The 17,560-nt window shown below is 43.3% G+C and overlaps 1 protein-coding gene and 1 long non-coding RNA gene across 8 annotated transcripts in view; both read right to left on the bottom strand.

The window, feature by feature from the left end:
* LOC129383447 (uncharacterized) overlaps window positions 1–17,560 on the bottom strand; it is a 110,119-nt gene that overhangs the window by 90,427 nt on the left and 2,132 nt on the right. For all 7 annotated transcript variants that reach the window (XR_008611352.1, XR_008611353.1, XR_008611351.1 and 4 more), the window contains exon 2: window positions 13,832–13,957. Coding sequence is in view for 3 of the 7 variants with exons in the window: in XM_055068022.1 (XP_054923997.1) it covers window positions 13,832–13,919 (88 nt within the window). In the remaining 4 variants the exon portion in view is untranslated. The remainder of the gene's footprint in view (window positions 1–13,831; window positions 13,958–17,560) is intronic.
* Window positions 4,801–9,546, bottom strand: LOC129383448 (uncharacterized). Its single transcript, XR_008611354.2, has 2 exons — window positions 9,289–9,546; window positions 4,801–7,546 (listed from the first exon to the last, which is right to left on the bottom strand). It is a non-coding gene; the product is annotated as an uncharacterized lncRNA (long non-coding RNA).

Genomic DNA, 17,560 nt, shown 5'->3' with positions numbered 1-17,560 from the left:
CGCGCGTCGTCGGCTTAGATAAGTCTTCTTTTATTGGTGGCCCGGTGAGGCGGCGTCTTGTCCGCTATGGCCATTCCCTTGACTTTGCCGGCCCACGTGGAACCGTTGCTTCCTTCCCAGGGTTTCGATGCAGCCTGTTGACTGCGATCTCTTGATCCGGATCACGCCATGGATTGGGATCTGGCTCCGGATCAGGACACGCTTCTTCCCCTGGAGCGTGAGCGACTGCGGGACCTGAACCTATCGCGGGACCTTGATCTTGGTGGCGGGTCGTTATTGTCCTTGTTGACGTTGGTTGCTGGTGCTCTTTTGTTCCTCCGTTTTCTAACCACGTATGGAGTTGTATAGCGCTGCTTACACATTTTCACCGCCGTTGTGTGGTAGCCACCACACAGTTCACACCTGGGTTGGCACTTATGTTCGTCAGTCGGATTCATTGCACCACACCCTTGGCATATTCTCTCCTGCAGAGACGGGCACAGGTCAGCTCTGTGACCGAGCTGACCTCAAGCGTAGCATACGTCGACTTGTTTCTTGTATAGTGAGCACCTTACAAGGACCGAGCCGTATAGGACGAAGTTCAGAACCTTGTGTCCATTGAAGGCGATGATCACCGTACCAGTATTCTTGATTCTTTTAATGGCCAGAGCCAAGGGTTTTTTTGGATTGACTATGTTCTTCTGCAGCTACGCAGGACCATCTGCTAAGTCAATGTTCCTTATCACTCCCTTGCACGTGTTGTGAGGTGCAGCCTCATATGCATTGATCTCGAAGCTGCATCCATCCAGGTTAATTGACCTTATTCTCACATATTTCTCAGCACTCTCTCCTTCCGGCGTACTGGCCACAATTATGTTTTGGTTGACGTTCCGGCATATAATGTCTGATGCAATGTGGTCCGAGCTCAGACCAGCTGCTTCAACGATGGTTTTACCTATCTTGGTGGAGCCAATCTTGCTAATTTTGAGCCCGCCTCGCAGTCGGAGTATGATTATAAAGCCATTTCGGCAAGTATGACGTTCGGGACGCCCTGGCGACCCTGTTCTTGACTCGACTGCTGTTCTCGAATGTTCTAGGCGACGTAGCCATATAAGGCCTAGCACCGGCTAAATTCCCGCTAACACCGGATCTGGTCGAAATTCTCCTAGAAACGGCTGCCTGCCATCCGTACTTTTCGGTGCACTCTTCGGGAGGTAGTTCCTCCCCTTCCATCATAACTTGCATGTCTGACTCGCCTCCAATCGCCACACTCATGCAGCACCTGGCCTAGCGCGGTGGCGGCGGTGGCGGCTCGAAAAAGAAACAATGGCTTTTTTATACCTAAGTAGCTTTTCCATGTTGAACTGACCTGCCGTGGTCGTTAGTGCTTATGGTGTTGCACTGCTAAGCAGGAGGCCGTGAGATCAAATCCCGACCACGGCAGTCGTGTTTTTTAGGGGGCGAAATGGGGAAAAAAGCCCGTATAACTTAGATTTAGGTGCACGGTAATGAACTCCAGGTAGTCAAAATCAATCTGGAGTTCCCCTCTAAAGCGTGCCCCATTATGAGCTTGCAAGTTCGCCATGTAAAACTCTATAAATGAATTTTTAATATTGAACCTGTCTGCAGATTCACTACAGCTTTTGTGCATACATGGTGCTCTATAGCTTGCGCTATTACATGGTCATTTGTCATAGTGTGCAGACTCTTGCCGTTTAACTTACGCGATGTCTATCCTTTTCAACGTTTACGAAATCTATGAATGACTGTAGCAAATTTATAAATAAGGCACAGCTCCCTCTGTTCTCGTTCGTGGCCTTAGTGAAAACTAGTCTGCAGTGGTACTCGTATTTGATGCTATGGAAGGTGAGTTGGAGAAGATGAAAATTTGCAATTTAAGCAGTACTCACTCAGTCAAATACAAGTTACACTACTTCAATACGGTTACTATTCAAACCGTGAATGAGAGCAAAGCGCGTTGTACATTACTCATATGTTTCACGATATAAATGAGTGATTGAGTAATTTTATTACTCAACTTTTTGCTCAACTAAGTAACATTTTGCTCAACTGAGTAACTTCTTGCACGGGTTGACAGATCCGTGCCGAAAATCATTGGTTGGGTGTTCCAAGAGGCACCGAAATCCTATTGTAGATTGTGAAGAGGCGGTGGTCTACCAAGTTTCTACTGCCCTACGTTAAGAAGTACATAGGATTGACAGGACGGTGTCTTAATGACCGCTTAATAGAGTATGGCTTAAATTTGAAAAAATGCAGTGACAGTGATCTCCCCGTGCGGTGTCCTAAATGCGGCTGCGCTTCTTTGGTGATTGTGTGGTTCTGGCCAGGCACAAAGTTGAAGATGTGCGCGAATTTATTGAGGCTCAGGGTGTCAATCGGAGTGAGCAAAGTCGCCTGAGCACGTAGTATATCGACCTGCTAGATAAAGAAACGATCTTTTGGGAAAGCTCATTTGGACGTATTTATCAGGTATGGTGTAACTCTGCATGATGTACAAAGGCGTTCTTTATGGTATTGAAGTGCTGAGCGCATTGTGTTGTCAGTATTTTCCTTTGGTCCGCGTACGCTGGGGCTAGAAAATGCTATCCAAGTAGGAGTACCAACATGTCTAACATACAGCATTGCTATAGAGCATCGGTTTAGTCTTTTGCATATTATCTCAGCCAACCCGCACACGTTGCCAGTCTAGGTTATCAGTCATTTACTGAAAGTCATCTCCTGCGTTGTTAATATTGGCAATTACATCTGTGCACAGGCTGCTGTTTGCATATTTTGTCTTTATTCGTTTTTATAAGAGTCTTTCCCGCTGTAGCGTCTTGAGTACTTAAAATAACTGTTCAGTAAATGATATTTGACTTACTGTGTCAATAACGATAATGATCAATAGCCTGGCAATGAAACAAAACTTCAGAACCGCCATTCAGCCTCTAGAGTCGGTGGAGGGGTATGTTCACCTAGGGCAATTACTCACATGGGACCGTGATCACAAGAAGTAAATTTACAGGCGAATAAGAATGGGCTTATTATTTATTATCGGATTGCTGTAGAGCGGTGTACTGTAGCGGATTGCTGTACAGTGCAGCGGTGAGCGCAAAATTTTTGTTGAACGCGTGCAGCCAAATCTGCCGAACCCTGTATTGAACCATGGTGTCAAACAACACTGCTGCACCAACGGAGCTGAAGAAATGGTGTCAGCATGTGTGGGCAATGTTAATTTACGAGAAACAAAAAAAAATGTCGCAGTTTCGCCCGCAGGCAAAGCACTGATTGCGACAGCAAATTAGCACATACCTATACGAAGTAAGGATAGTAGCTTTATAGGACGTATAAACTTGTAAACATTCGCTTACTAACTAAATTAACAGTGGTTTGATGTGTAAGCGCGACTGAACGAGGACGTAGAAAGAAACAGACACGTAGAGACAGCGCTATCTGTCTGTCTGTTTCTTTCTAGGCACTCGTTCAATCGCGCTTACACATTCTATGATGGAACGAAACCAACTAGCCTGCCAACGTGTTTTACCTAAATTAACCAGCACGATGTCACGCGCGCACAGCTAAACATTAAGACAACTCGCTCGATAAGCGCTGAAATTTGCTGTCAAAATGCCGTAGTGAGGAATAGCGGCAGCAGCAGCAATCGAACTGACCTTCGTGTATCCCTCGCTTCAACACGAATGAAACGTCGTAAGCACAGAGCATAGTAAGCTACTGGCACTACGCGCATTCTGCGAACATGGCAGATTGCTTGGAATAAGAGGCCCACGCGGGAGCGAATTTTGGCGATGCCGCCGATCGCGTTCAAATAGCCCCCCCCCCCCCCCCCTTCTTCCTCACCTCATCCCCCTGCCTTGCGCGCGACAGGAGAGGGCGCACCTCCTGTACGTCTTCGTCGCGCGCACACGCGAGATTGAGCCGCATTCGCCGGCTAACCCTCACATGCTTTCACTGGCACATACAGCATTCGGCGCGCGGCGATGCTTTACCGCACTTTACGGAACCTCAAGGCGCCGGCAAAGGCTGAAATGGGCCTGGAGTGTTCATGTAATTGCTATCGCAAGACTTAGAGTGTCTTGCTTATATAGCTTTTCGTAGAATAGAACGAGTAACTGCACACTGCTGACAGGAAGCTCATTAGTAAAGCTATCCATTCAGAAAGCCCCACAGTCTCTGTGAAAGTCAGTTCCGAAAATCGCGCCCTGATCCATTTCGGACACAGGAAAAAAGCCGGAAATATCGCGCCAGTGAAGTGCTAAGTGCGCAAACATCTACGAGATTGAATATATCGCCACCCCCGCACAAAAAAATTATTGAGAAGGCATTGAATTATTATTGGTCAATGTTGAGCTTTTCATTGAGGAATTGTGGAAATATTGTTGGAGAATTGTTGGGCGGATTGTTGAGTGGTCTTGAATATTGGCCACTGAAATTTAATTGGAGCACCATTGGGTGTCTCAATGTTGAATAATTGTTATGTTACCACTGAAATTCCATTGCGCTTAGACGGCTCGTGGTGTTCATTTTGTTGAATGGTTGTTGGGTTACCATTGATAATGCATTGAACTCACGCTGTGGTAGTTCTGTTGACCTGTTGTTGAGTTATTTTTCTCACAGCTTGAAAAGTACGTTGTGGCCCAGTTGAGATGGCATTGAGATTTCAGAAGTGGCCATTGAAATATGATCGACATTTCGTTCGGCTAGTGGATTTTTATTCATATATTGAAATTGCTTTGCTATTCACACTTGCATGCCCCGGTGCCTGCTCATAACTTTCACAAACAAAAGCAAAGGAGAGACTGATCAATTTGAAGTACCTTTATTTACACTAAAGATGCGTGCCCATGAAACAATATTACAGTACATAAGGCACCACTACATCGAACCTGCAGACATAGGCTAGTACCTACAGCACTCTTAACAGTGTAAATACATCTGACAAAACCTATACATATGAATTAAATCAAAACGATCATTGTGGTCTTCCCTTGCGACTTAAGTTTATGACTAGAAGGCAAAGCGACTCAAAAGGCAGGGCTTAAGCATACCCTTTTAACAACCAACTTTGAACACATGAACACTTGAAGCTGCTTGCGTGTGAACACACACAAGACATCTGAATACGTTACATTAAAATGTTCCGCACACTAACCAATCACAGGAACAGTTACGGCTGATTGTGAGAAGGCAAAATAATAGACTTGAAACAAATGACTTCACGTAAATATATACAAGCTTTACCAAACGGCTTTCACCGCGATTAAAATTTAATTAAGTACCAAAGTAGACTTGTCTGAGCTTTTTGTCTTCGAGATGTATATATTTTCAGGTTGCCCAATTATTATATAAAATAACATCACTCAACTTAGCTATTAATTGATGAGACATCATTTAGAAAGTTTTCTGGCATGGTGAACACCTGAATCATGTTTCTGACGAGCCAGGCTTGCATGAACAGTACACCATTTGTATATTTCACATTGAGGTACAGAAGAGTTGTTGGTGGTATTTCCTCAATTTAGCGAGCTCATTTTCAGTTAATTTTTCTGGACTTGCACAAAGCTAATTAGAGCACTTTTTGGGGCCTTTTTCACCATACCCAGCACCTAAGTGGTACCGCAGTCAATAAAGAGATAAGGCAAGGCTAATACCTTGAACGATAAGAGAAAATTATTTAGCACAGATAATTGGTAGTAACACACGGCTAACACAATTCCAAATAGCCAAATAGATGGTCACCTGCACTTGCAATATCAAGTACCCCAGAAATCGTCATAAAGGTTGGGAAAAGGTTTCAATGGCTGGACAGCTAGATTGGTGAGACAGTGAAAAACGCAAATAAATGCGGATACGAAAAACCAATGACCTCAATTGCGCAGGTAAAATGTTATTAAAATGCTACCAGAATCTTATTGCATAAAATACATAAAAGTTGCAAAAAAATTGAGACAGAGCAGTAACAAAGACAGAGGGAGATACAGCACCCATGTTGAAAAGAAATTACAAGTGATATACATGCGTATTTAAGCTCAAGACAATTTTTTTCCAATATTTAGAAAAAGAGCCCATGCACTGATGGCATAAAAGACGGTTCCTGCGCCTGGAGAATGCAGCACAGTACAAAGCAGCGTCATGAGAACCGAAAACTAGAGCTTAGTATGTTTAAAACGTACGAATACTTGCATACCTACATGCTTGTGACATGTCATGCTTTGAATGGATGAAATTCATAAATCTCACAAAAATGAAGTTACCATCACTCTTATTGGCTTCCTCAGGGGACTAGAAGTTGAACTAGAAAAATGTAGATCAGTGTTAAAAACAGAGAAGATAAGACCCTATAGCGTTCTTCCTGAAATAAACAGCGCAAATATTTCATGTATGAATTCTATGGACACTTCGCCAATTCGGTGTACATTTATATTTGACAACCACCCAAACAGAGACGAGAAGGATGAATTAAGGTAGGAACATACATGAACGCTGACTCAGCTAGAAGTTTATTCGTGAAGACAAAGATTTTAAACACATTGGTCAACTTCACAAAGAAAAAGCCATGGATGCGCAGCAGAAACAGCCCGGCAGAACAAAAAAGGACCGAAAGATAGGTCCTGTAGAACAAACATGTGCGTCAAAAACAAAAAAGAAACACATGAACGGCTTGTCCTGTAAGTGATATTAACGTGAAATACTGCAGCAACTCTTTCCCACTATGGGTCACAGAAATCTTGCTTATGACGTTTTCTTCGTGATCAATAAATAATTCTTCAATAAGTCCTCTTGTGTTCTGGTCTTTGTGATAAAACAACCGTTCTTACTGCTCTATACCTCAACACCAGAGGAGTTCCAGAAGCAATATTTATTGATCGCAAACGAAACAAATGCATAACCAAGTTATCTGTTGCCCTTAGTGGGAAAGACTTGCAGTTCTCAAGAGTATTTCTCGTTGGGTAGTATCACTCATCGGACAAGTAGTTCGCTTTTTCGAAAGATTTGTCCGATAGTTCTCGTTTTTCACACACGTTTATTCTACATTACATGGCTTTTTCACATTTTTTTTCTTGTCGCTGGTGGCTGTTTCTGCCACGCATGCACGGCTCTTTACCTTTGTCAAGTTGACCAGCGTCTTTAATACCCCTGTCTTCAAAAATAAACTTAGCTGAACTTGCGCTCGTGTGTGCTCCTACCTATTTCGTCGTCGGCCGTCCGCCTCTGTTCGCGTTGCTGTTTCCAGTACGCACGTATCACTTGGTTAGGCTGGTAAACATTCTCGCAAGCAAAAGGAAATACCTCCCTCAAAAGGTAGCCCGTCCTTCACTAATAAAAGCCAGAGCAAATCGAAAGTAAGCCTTCACAGTGTCCATGCGGCAGCTAGTACACCACAGAGCAGCACAACAAATAGTTAAATATCCCACTTGATGGAGAGTGGCAACAGAGATGCGAGTTTACTAGTGAAACAGCCACATATCAACGGGTGTCTCTTGCACGATGCCAAGCTGCTCTTGACGTAGACACACTTAAGCATCTGGGCATTTGCTGCATGTGTAACCTGCGAGAAGGGAATGCGGATAGAAAATGAGATAGCGCGGATTCAGAATCTGCCACACACTGCACATAACTACGCACAAAATACAAGTACACGCCATACTGCCATGTAAAAATTTGCGACTCTTTACGAGTGGTGTCTAGAAAAGGAAGAAATGGGTCACTACGGTAACTGTTAGCTAAGACACGCACAGCGATGTTTCACAGCGGGGAGAAATATTCCCGGCTCTCTCGCAGAACCAAAGACGACGCGACAGTGCATAGCCAACAAGCAGATATCGAATCTTTGGGTAGAAGTCCAGCAGCAGGAATGACCTAAAGATACGCCGAGAGCAATGCGAGCGTGAGCGTGCCTGTACGAGTGAGAACATGCACCGCTTCTTTGAAGCTAACCGCTCCGTCGTGTCTCCGATCATCCCACGCGATCTGTGTGCAGAACGTCGCGTACACGCCCTAGCGCGTTTTGCGCGGTAGCGTCCGCGCAGTGAGCTAGCTTCATGCACACGTCATTGTTCACCGCGCAAACGGTGCTCGAGGCGACAACGCGCCGAGTGGCGCTCCTTTCGCTTCTGCAAGCAACGCACATTCGGATCGGCCCAGCTCAAAAAGGCAGCAGAGAACGGCGGAATGTTTCGGTTATCGCCAATTAAAATTGTACAGTACGCCTTCAACGGAAACGCGCCGCGCTAGATAAAGATGCTTACTGCGGTAGTTTTGGCAGTGATAGGCGATAAGGCGAGCCCGTCGGCGGCTGTGTTCTTTGCCGACGTCGTCACTACAGCTCTGTTCATTTGCGCTGTGTATCCGTGAACAGTCACCGCGCGGAGGCTGCGACTTATCGGTAGGCCGTTCTCCGCAAATCCCAAAGAGGCGAAATATATTTTGCGGTGTGCCGCACCATTAGGCGCAACCTAAATCGAGGCACGCTTAATTGCTACGGCACAAAAGGTGATCACACTAGCCGTATGGTATACGATGAGCCACTACGGATGAAAAAAAAATCATTATGATGCCTTACGGGCGAAACCAACGCTCCGATTATGAGGCAGGTCGTAGTTGGGGACTCCGTATTAATTTTGACTTCCTGGAAATTTTTACGTGCATACAGTGCACAATGCACGGGCGTTTTTGCATTCCACTCCTTTGGAATGCGGCCGCTGCAGGGATTGTATCCACGACCTCTAGTCCCAAATTGCCACGGCGGCCGCCATAGTTACGAAATGCGTAAGCGTGAAGTGTAACACTGCCTTCCGGTACGAGTGTGGTACAAACGTAGCACAGCTGCACACCTGCTGCACAATTATTTGTCGCGGTTCTCCTAAGCTCGTAGTGTCTGCCTAAATACTTTGAAAGGCAGCGCGCCTCTCACGTAACGGAACGCGATAACAAGCGCTTAGACGGCCCACGTGAGCCCCTATGAAAGATGGCGTGGCCACTGTACAAAATTATCACTGCTCAGATAAGCTGATCCTTATGTTACAATTGTGTTCTATCATACAAATTAAGGAAAGGTCATTAGACAGGAACAAATGAAGCAATGCAATTTTACGCACGTGGGGCGCCGCTGCCTCTTCGCCTACTATTGTTTCAAACGAAGTGACGGCGGCAGCGAGCGTTAGTATTGCGCGCTTTCGCTCCGGGGCATGCGGTTTGCTAGAAGAAAGTGAACGGTGTGCTTAACATCCCACGCTTGTCAATGTCAAAATATAAAAAAGGCTACGTGCCCAAGAAAACGAGATTACTTACCTATCTGCAGAAGCTCGGCTGCGACTGTTTCGGGGTGCCTTCTCTCCAACAGGCGTCATGACCTCTGCCGCGCAACTCATCAAAACAGCCAGGCTCGCACATCAGTCGAAGACTAGTAGCTGGGTCAGCCAACGACTTCAACGGATAAACGTCCCACTTATCGTCGTTAAAGCATTTCACTAAAATGTGCGTCATGATGTCCGAAAAGAAAAAATACTTTCACCGAAAAGCACGAAACGTGAACCACCACACAAGGCAACCAACTAACTGAGTCCGAAAGCCGTTCACAGCTTCAATATCGTATGGAGTTATAAAAACATTTCAAACACAAGCTAACGGCACGGAAAAACGACTAATTATTTAGTAATAATTTTTCATCCACTAACCTTCATAAAGTTTCAAGAAGAACCTAATTTGTAGCGTAAACAACAAATACTACGACCAAAATATGCGGCTACGAAACTAGCGGTAACGATGTCTACTGTTGCAAAAGTGTGCTAAAAATGAAGCTACAACGGTTGCAACCGCGTGCGCACACACACATGCACCCGAACGCTGCCTTGACGTTGGTAGCGCTACCTAGAAATAAAGATTACTACTAATTTCATTATTTTTACAAAAGTAACGCTACTGGAATAGTTTATAGCACCTTTGCAGATGACGAGGTGACAAGTAAGGTGTGATAAGAGTCCGTTACCTGTATTTCTTTCATTTCCCTTTGATGTTCTTCTATTTAACTGAACATACGGGACCTGTCCTGCAGGCTTGGGAGAGGACGACAGTTCGGCGAGGCTCAAATAAAACGCATGCTTCTTGCAAGGCGAGAGTCGCGAGCAGCCGCAGATACAGCGATTAGCTGCGATACTGTTGCGGCTATTTCTGAATCAGAAGCTCTTCGAAGTCAATGGTTACAGCGGCTTCGCGCTGCCATCTCAAAGCGTGTTCGTTGTTTTATCTCTAGTACCACGGCCTTTGGATAAAAATAGGTATATTTACTTTCCCGACAGAGGGTGCGTCGCAGGAAATTTGAAGATCTCTCACGTGTATGTTTGCAGCATGTGCGCCGCTTGCATCCTACGGTTATCACAGCGCGTCGGATGCTCAAAGGTAGCGTCGTCGCGTGTCGGCGCCTGTCTTATCGCCGGCCGCGCTGCCGCCGTGTCTACTTTTGGGGAACTCCACATGCGCGTAGTCACCGTGTTTGCGAGTGAACTTCGCATTCTTCTGCTCCCCGAAACGTGCTCGTTTTGGATCGTACCAATTGCTATGTCATCTAGTGTATGTTAAAACGACGATGGCATTTGTACACCAGCGAAGAAATAAATCGTTATGAATTTGGGCGTTCATGAAGGTAGTCTAACGCTGCAGTTTTTAGAGAGAGAAAACGGCTACGAAAGTGGGGCGGTCCCGGAGGTAGGCGCTTGAAAGCGCCAGCTTCAGCGACAGCACGAGGAAGTGGCACGCTGCGCACGCGCCAAGCATATCAGAACTTACTGGCTGTCGAACGAGAGGAGCATGCACGCGTTCGTGGCCTAATGGTTAGAGCACAGGGCTCAACGGCCGACGTTCAATGCCACCCGATCGGTCACACATTGTTTTCTTTTTATGAAAACGAGGCGAAAGAAGAAGAACCTACCTGCCGCAAAGCGACAACAATGAGGTTGGAACGCTTCGCATTAAATTTTTGGAATGTCTTCATATGCGAGTCCTAATTATTGATACTGGACTCAACTGGTACACAACAAAAAAACGGCTACAAAAATCAAAACAAATCACCCAATAAATTGTTTATTGAGAACACTCAACGGTAATATTGTTGTGCAAGTGTTGAGCGAACTCAATTGCTTTTGAAAATTTGTTGAAGTCCGTTATTTGAACAATTCCCCAACAATATATCAATGGTTAATCAACAGCCATTTTTGTACGGGTCTACACTGAAGAAATTGGTCGGCTTGTCTAAAGAAAACGTAGCTTCTCGTAGTAAGCGAGCCTTTATTTCTAGATCACGGAAATTTATGCACCATTGTCTCCAAAAGCCGTTGCAGGTACGTAATCTACTAACACGTGTGTGGTTTTAGCATCGTTGGCGGTGTCGGTGTTCGAGCTGTTTTTCATGGCTGACGTTGCATGTGTTAGTCGATCTTGTTAGTGATAGACAGGCTGGTGCCATCTACGGCGACGCATAATCGTCAACCAAAAATATACAGCTCTTAAATCAGTGTGAGATGCGTTTAACGCCTTTTAACTGGTACACAAAATACAAAAAGAAAAGATCTTGCTTTAGTTACATCACATTTCTCAACACTAACCTTTAAGGCCCTGGCAAATGGCAGAAATGACTACTTTGCCAGCCTGGTGTCATACCCAGTAGTTAATGGCAATACGTATACACATTCGGCTGTACATATTATCCCGACAAAATCGGCTGCTTTCCTACCACCGACTGACGTCACAGCAATCGCACGGATAATAGAGACAGTAAAGAACAATGTACCAGTGCTATCGATGATATAATTGTAATAGTAATAAAGTCCATGTCACCATTAACACATTATGTTCTCGTCGTAATTATTATGTATACTCTTAGTACGGATATTTACCCACAGACATTAAAGATATAACTAGTGGCACCCGTCTACATAAGCGGTACAATGGATATGCTCATCAGATATCGTCCTGTGTCAGTCTTTTGAACTATATCAGAAATCTAAGAAAGCTTCATACAGCGTAGACTAATATCTTTAGAGATAAGCACAACATATTATTGAAGCGCCAGTATAGCTTTCAGACGAACAATTCGAAATAGCAAGCTCTGACATTCATTTAAGATAAAATAATAGCAAATATTGAAAAGAGAAAATGTATGCTTTGTTTGTTTTGCTTATTAGAAAGGACTTCAACTGCGTACATTATCAGATATTGCTTAAGAGGATGTCACAGTTTGGTATAATGGGGACGGCCTTGCAAGTCGTTGAAATTTATTTAGTTGATCATAATCAATTAGACTACAAAACGAAACAAACTCCAAGCTACTACTGACGCAAGGTGCGCCACAAGGATCAATACCAGAGTCCCTTTTCTGTTTGGCTTTCGTGAAGGACTTAGTAAATATATCCAATTTCTCGGATACTACTATATACGCAGAAGATACAAATGTATTCTTTGCATCGAAAGAGCTATAGACACTTGAAACTATTGGTACTAATTACTAGTCATCTCTTCTATGCTGGCTAAGGGAAAGTCAGATGTAGCTTAACACAAAAAACCCTACTCATATTATATTTGGGCCAGTACATAAAGTGAATATTAGTGAGTTAAAAATTGCATTTGACGCAGAGCCTATGTTTAGAGTTAATATTGAAAAAAAAATGTTTGGCCTATTGCGTGAAGAGCACCTGTCATGAAATTTTCCCATCAATAATTTAGCATCAGAACTTGCAAAGTGTGTGGGTGTCTGTGAAAAACAGCCGCCTTGATTCTAGAATGGTTGAAGTATCATGTACTAACTTCTTGAAAATTTATTGAGAATTAAGTATGGGCAACGACAACGCAAGGAAATTAGAAAAAGTTATTTGCTGTGCAGGAAAGGGTACTGCGCTGCTGTGAACACAAGGGACATCCGTAGGATCTGAGAACGTCGCCGTTATTCTTTAGGCACGACATGTTAACAGGAAATCAAACTAATCTGAGTTACTCCAATTAGTGCATCAGAAATAAACTATACATAAATAGAAATATTGATGAATCGCTGCTAACTACTTAAGTGAGTGAAAACTACATATGTCACTCAAACGAATTATTGCAGAAAATAATTGAAGATACAACAAATAACATTGCCTCTAAAAAAACTCGGTACAAACTTGAACTATGGCATCAGTCTGCATGTCTTTAAGGAACAACTAAAGATATATTATTAACCTGGAGGTTCACACTTACTTTCTCCAGTTAAGCTCATTTCCTTCATTACAATGCACATGAAAGTATTTGCTTGAATAGAGCTCACTCGTCATGTATGACTTGTATTTCATGTATTTTAGACTGATTACCACACTGTACGTAAGTAAGCTCTTTTGTACTACAATTATTGTTTGGTGGTGTTCTTTTTCTTTTCTTTTACTCTGCCTTTGATAAAAGATACTTGCGAATGGTCTGGGTTCTTCTAAGTGTTATTTTATTTTTGTTACTTTTCATCTTCTGCTAAAAACAACTGCTACTTGCTGTGACTTACTACTGTGCATTTCGAGGTAGTATTTTTCTGTACAACTGGTAGAGACTTCGGCCTGGTCTTGCTGAACTTTTAGCTTCTGTGCTTTTTTGTACATTTCAGGAAATTAAAGCATCTGGATTTATGCAAATTACACGCTGTAAGCTTCACCAAAATTAAATAAATTCGATGGAAAGCATCCCATTTGTATTTTAAGTGTTTTTAATGCTCTCTTCGTCAATATTAATAAGCAGCGGTTCTCTCCAAGACTTCCATGCGTACAATATACCACGCTAGAACTTGAAGTTGTATCCATTGCGTAGAAGATAATTAACGTACCTGCAAGGCTTGAGCAAGGAACAATTCGTTCTGAAGTCCATGAAATGTAGAGCAGGGTTGTAACCAGGATCGCTATATTCCGTTTCATAACTTTCCAGGTGCTTTTGTATAGAATATCTCAGCTTCCTGCGTCAAACAAATAAATGTAATAAAATATATTTACTTTTCTCCCGTGAAGAATGTTAAAGATATTTTAGCACGTGCGACGAAATAAGCAACTTGCTGCAATGACCATTGCGCAATACATGCAGCTTATCACAACGGCTGCAATGTATTGATGCGTTTAGCATTCTTTGGAAAATTCACCCAGTTTGCGGTATCTCCGTCTGTCTGACCGTATCCAACCTGTTTAACGTCAACTCAGATCACTGATTAGTTAATCTTCTAATGGGTTGAGAAACGCGCTGAGGGAAGTGAGTGGGATGAGGGAACTGCGTTCGAAACCCACCGTCTTAACAACTTGGGCCTCTGGGTGTGTGAATTGACTGCATAAATTTGACAGAGTCAAACTTCCGCTTTGTCAGCGCATTATCACTCTGTCTTTTTTGGAGCCCAAAGTAAAAAAAAAGATTGTGGTATGTAATGCTATGATCTAACATTCCCGCAATGTGATAAAATGTTGAAGGTAATATCATCTATTAACATACTGAAGCCTAATGAATTGTTCCTAGTTGGAGCTGAAATATCCGAAAAAAGCCAAGGCTATATAAACAGTAAATGTACTCTAAGCGTGATGCACTATCAGGATTGATGTTAAAGTTAAAGTCACCACATATAAGAATGTTCTTATTTTCTATTACCAAGTTATTAAGAATGTTGCCTAATTAACTGCAAAGCTCTAGATGCGAAGATGATGGTGTTACGACTGTTGGCTGGTATAACTGTGAATAAATGCAAGCCAAACATATTCACAAGGAATATTTTTAAATTTGATATCAAGAAAACGCGTGTATGTTAAGGAAACATTTACAAGTGTGTCACTTCCACCACCATGGCACAATTAACGATTACAATATCCAGAATCTGACAACCCGGTAATCCATACTGGTTGCCTTCAATGCCAGGTAACCATGTTTCACTGAAACATGTAATAGAAAATGAATGATCAAGCAAATAAATAAACGCAAGAAGATCACCATGGCGCTTTCTATGACTCCGGATGTTTAGTTGCAGAAGCGATAATGCAGGTGACTTTCCGTGTAATAACTGTGTCATTTTTTGGCACGAATAGATATCGACGGTGAATCGACGTCGGTTTAAAATGAGAAACGACAGCATATCTCACGAAATATACCAAGGTCTTCTGCACATGCAATTCGAAGCACGTGGCTGTCATCGGTCATCTGGACTTGGATTGTGCAATTACTGGTCCAGAGGTGCTTTTGCTGATGGGCTCTTTTAAGCACAAGTGCCTACGCAAAAAAAGCTCTTCCACTCTGGCATGAGAGTGTCGTTCGCATGCACAGGTTTGGAGCCTGTACTGTGGGTAAACTCTATGTCTGCAGTAGACAGCCGCGCCTTCCTTGCCTTTTTTAGTAGATTCAGCCATCTTGTTTTGCGAGCGGAATCGCGCAACAATGTGGCTTCCATTTTTCGCACGCGGTGTGCAGTGTCAGAAAAAGACGCACTGCCCGTTGTACAAGCAGTACGTTTATTTTAGACGAGCCGTATGGGGTATCTAATGCAGCGAACTCCGAAAAAGTGTTCCTTGTTCAGGAAAACTATAAATAACCACGTCTTTCCTAGTTGCTAGGATGCCAGAATTAACGCGTTCTTAGATCTCAGTCCGCAAGGATTCGCAACCGCAAATCATGTCATCCGCAACGACCGCGTGCAGGGATAATATAACAACAATAAGTAAACTAACTGTTCGTATGTTTCATCAGGTATAAGAAACATCTAGAATCTCTTTTCGCGTAGCATGACCAGTCACTAACAATAGTTGTAGGAGCTTCGCTACAACATGGTATCTATACCAATGTTAACAACTCCACTACATCAAGTATACGGTCAATATGTTTCTCGAGCAGGAAGTGTTGCGTTTATATATATAAGAGAAACGTTTTCTGCTACCCGCCTCCCGCAGATAAATTTTCGCCGAAAGGCTTTTTCACAAGACATATTGCTGGGATAATGTGATTTTGTATGTGCAACATATTTGCCGTCACCCTAACACATTGAATTGGTGATGCGTTTTATATTTCTAGTTTCACATAGAGCAGCAAAATAACGGCTGGTAATTTTCAGTTCTTTAAACAAACACTTGGGCTTCGCGCACAGCAACGCTTGCTTATTCAGAGCCTCCTTGTGGCCAATGATTTTACTAGTTATATTGGGGCCGTCGTACAATTTTGTGAGCTTGTGAATACATCGATGCCCGAATATCGCAAGCAAAAGAACTGGAAAATACGCATTGCACATGTTGCTATCATTGAGCCCTTGCAATTTCATCGAAGTAATCGAGCTCTGTCAGAGCCATGACGTGGTTCACAGGCAACGTCTTAAAACCAGACGCACTCCCAGTTCAGAATGAAAATGGGGTGTATCGACCGTATGCTTTATAGTGAGAGCCGCGCTAGAGTTACAAATGATCGATGTCAATTGGAGCCTGAATCGCCGTCTCACTTCGTTGAGTACATGCACAGTGACGTCTGGAACCTTGTGCAAGTTTTTCCTTCGCTCTGGAAATTCTGTTTCGTTCAGCAAGTTCTTTGAGCGCGGCATGGCAATGCAAATGCGGATGGTGCACAAGCTAGCGCCGGTGTCTTTCCATAACAGTCTCACGATGTAGGGATAGTTCGCCGGCGCAAGCGCAATGTAGCTCTTGCGCACGTACTGAAGTCAGAGTAATTGAGCATGCGACTGCATCGCATAATCCCTCAAGCCAATGAAGTTGTCACAGCATCCGACATTAAAGTGTCTTCACGATCAGTTCACACTTTTTTACTGCGCTAATCTCAATGATCGGCACACGAACAAGGGTTAAAGCCAGAAACAAGCAAACGCAGCCCATGCGGAAATCTGGCGGTAACTCGCCAGCGAGATATTGCCCTAAAATATCTTAGAGATCCCACGCAGTGTTAGAATTGTTTACGCGAAGGTTTCATGAGATGGTAAAATAAAAGGTCGCATCCAGATGAAAGGCGCACTATGAACTTCAGTGGCGAACACCTCCACCGACCGTCTCCAGCCATGACGACAGACGTTGTAGAAACGCAACAGAACGGCAGCACTGATCGCAGCATCTATACCATATAAACCTTGGGACAAAACAAAGAAAACTTCACGAAGCTCCGGCCTCCTAACAGCAGCAACATTTCAAATCAGATCAAGCAAAATTTTTTTTCCACTAAAAATACTTAACAGTTAGTTCGCGATAAACGCTACAAAATGTCTTAACTGTACCCTAAAAGACCTTACATAGCAGTAGCATGGAACCATTTACACAACGTAATTCACCTAAGCAGGACTACGGGTAATTGGATATCGCAGAGAAGTGCCTTCGTCTTACAGTAGACATGAGGTAGGCTGCTGCTGATGATGGTGCTTCATGTAAACACTAAAATAGTCTAGATATTAACTAATACATTGTAAATGATCACATTGGATACTGTAAAATGTCACTATGATAAGTAAGAATAGCAATAAATATCTACAACTATTTACTTGACGCAATTCTTGTTAACACTGAAAAAAAGTGCGCATAAATATGGAAAATGCATTTTAATC

Source organism: Dermacentor andersoni, chromosome 8 (genome assembly GCF_023375885.2).
Source record: "Dermacentor andersoni chromosome 8, qqDerAnde1_hic_scaffold, whole genome shotgun sequence".
Taxonomy (NCBI): domain Eukaryota; kingdom Metazoa; phylum Arthropoda; class Arachnida; order Ixodida; family Ixodidae; genus Dermacentor; species Dermacentor andersoni.
Note: the sequence above shows the minus strand (reverse complement) of the source record. Positions and strands in the feature narration are given on the sequence as shown.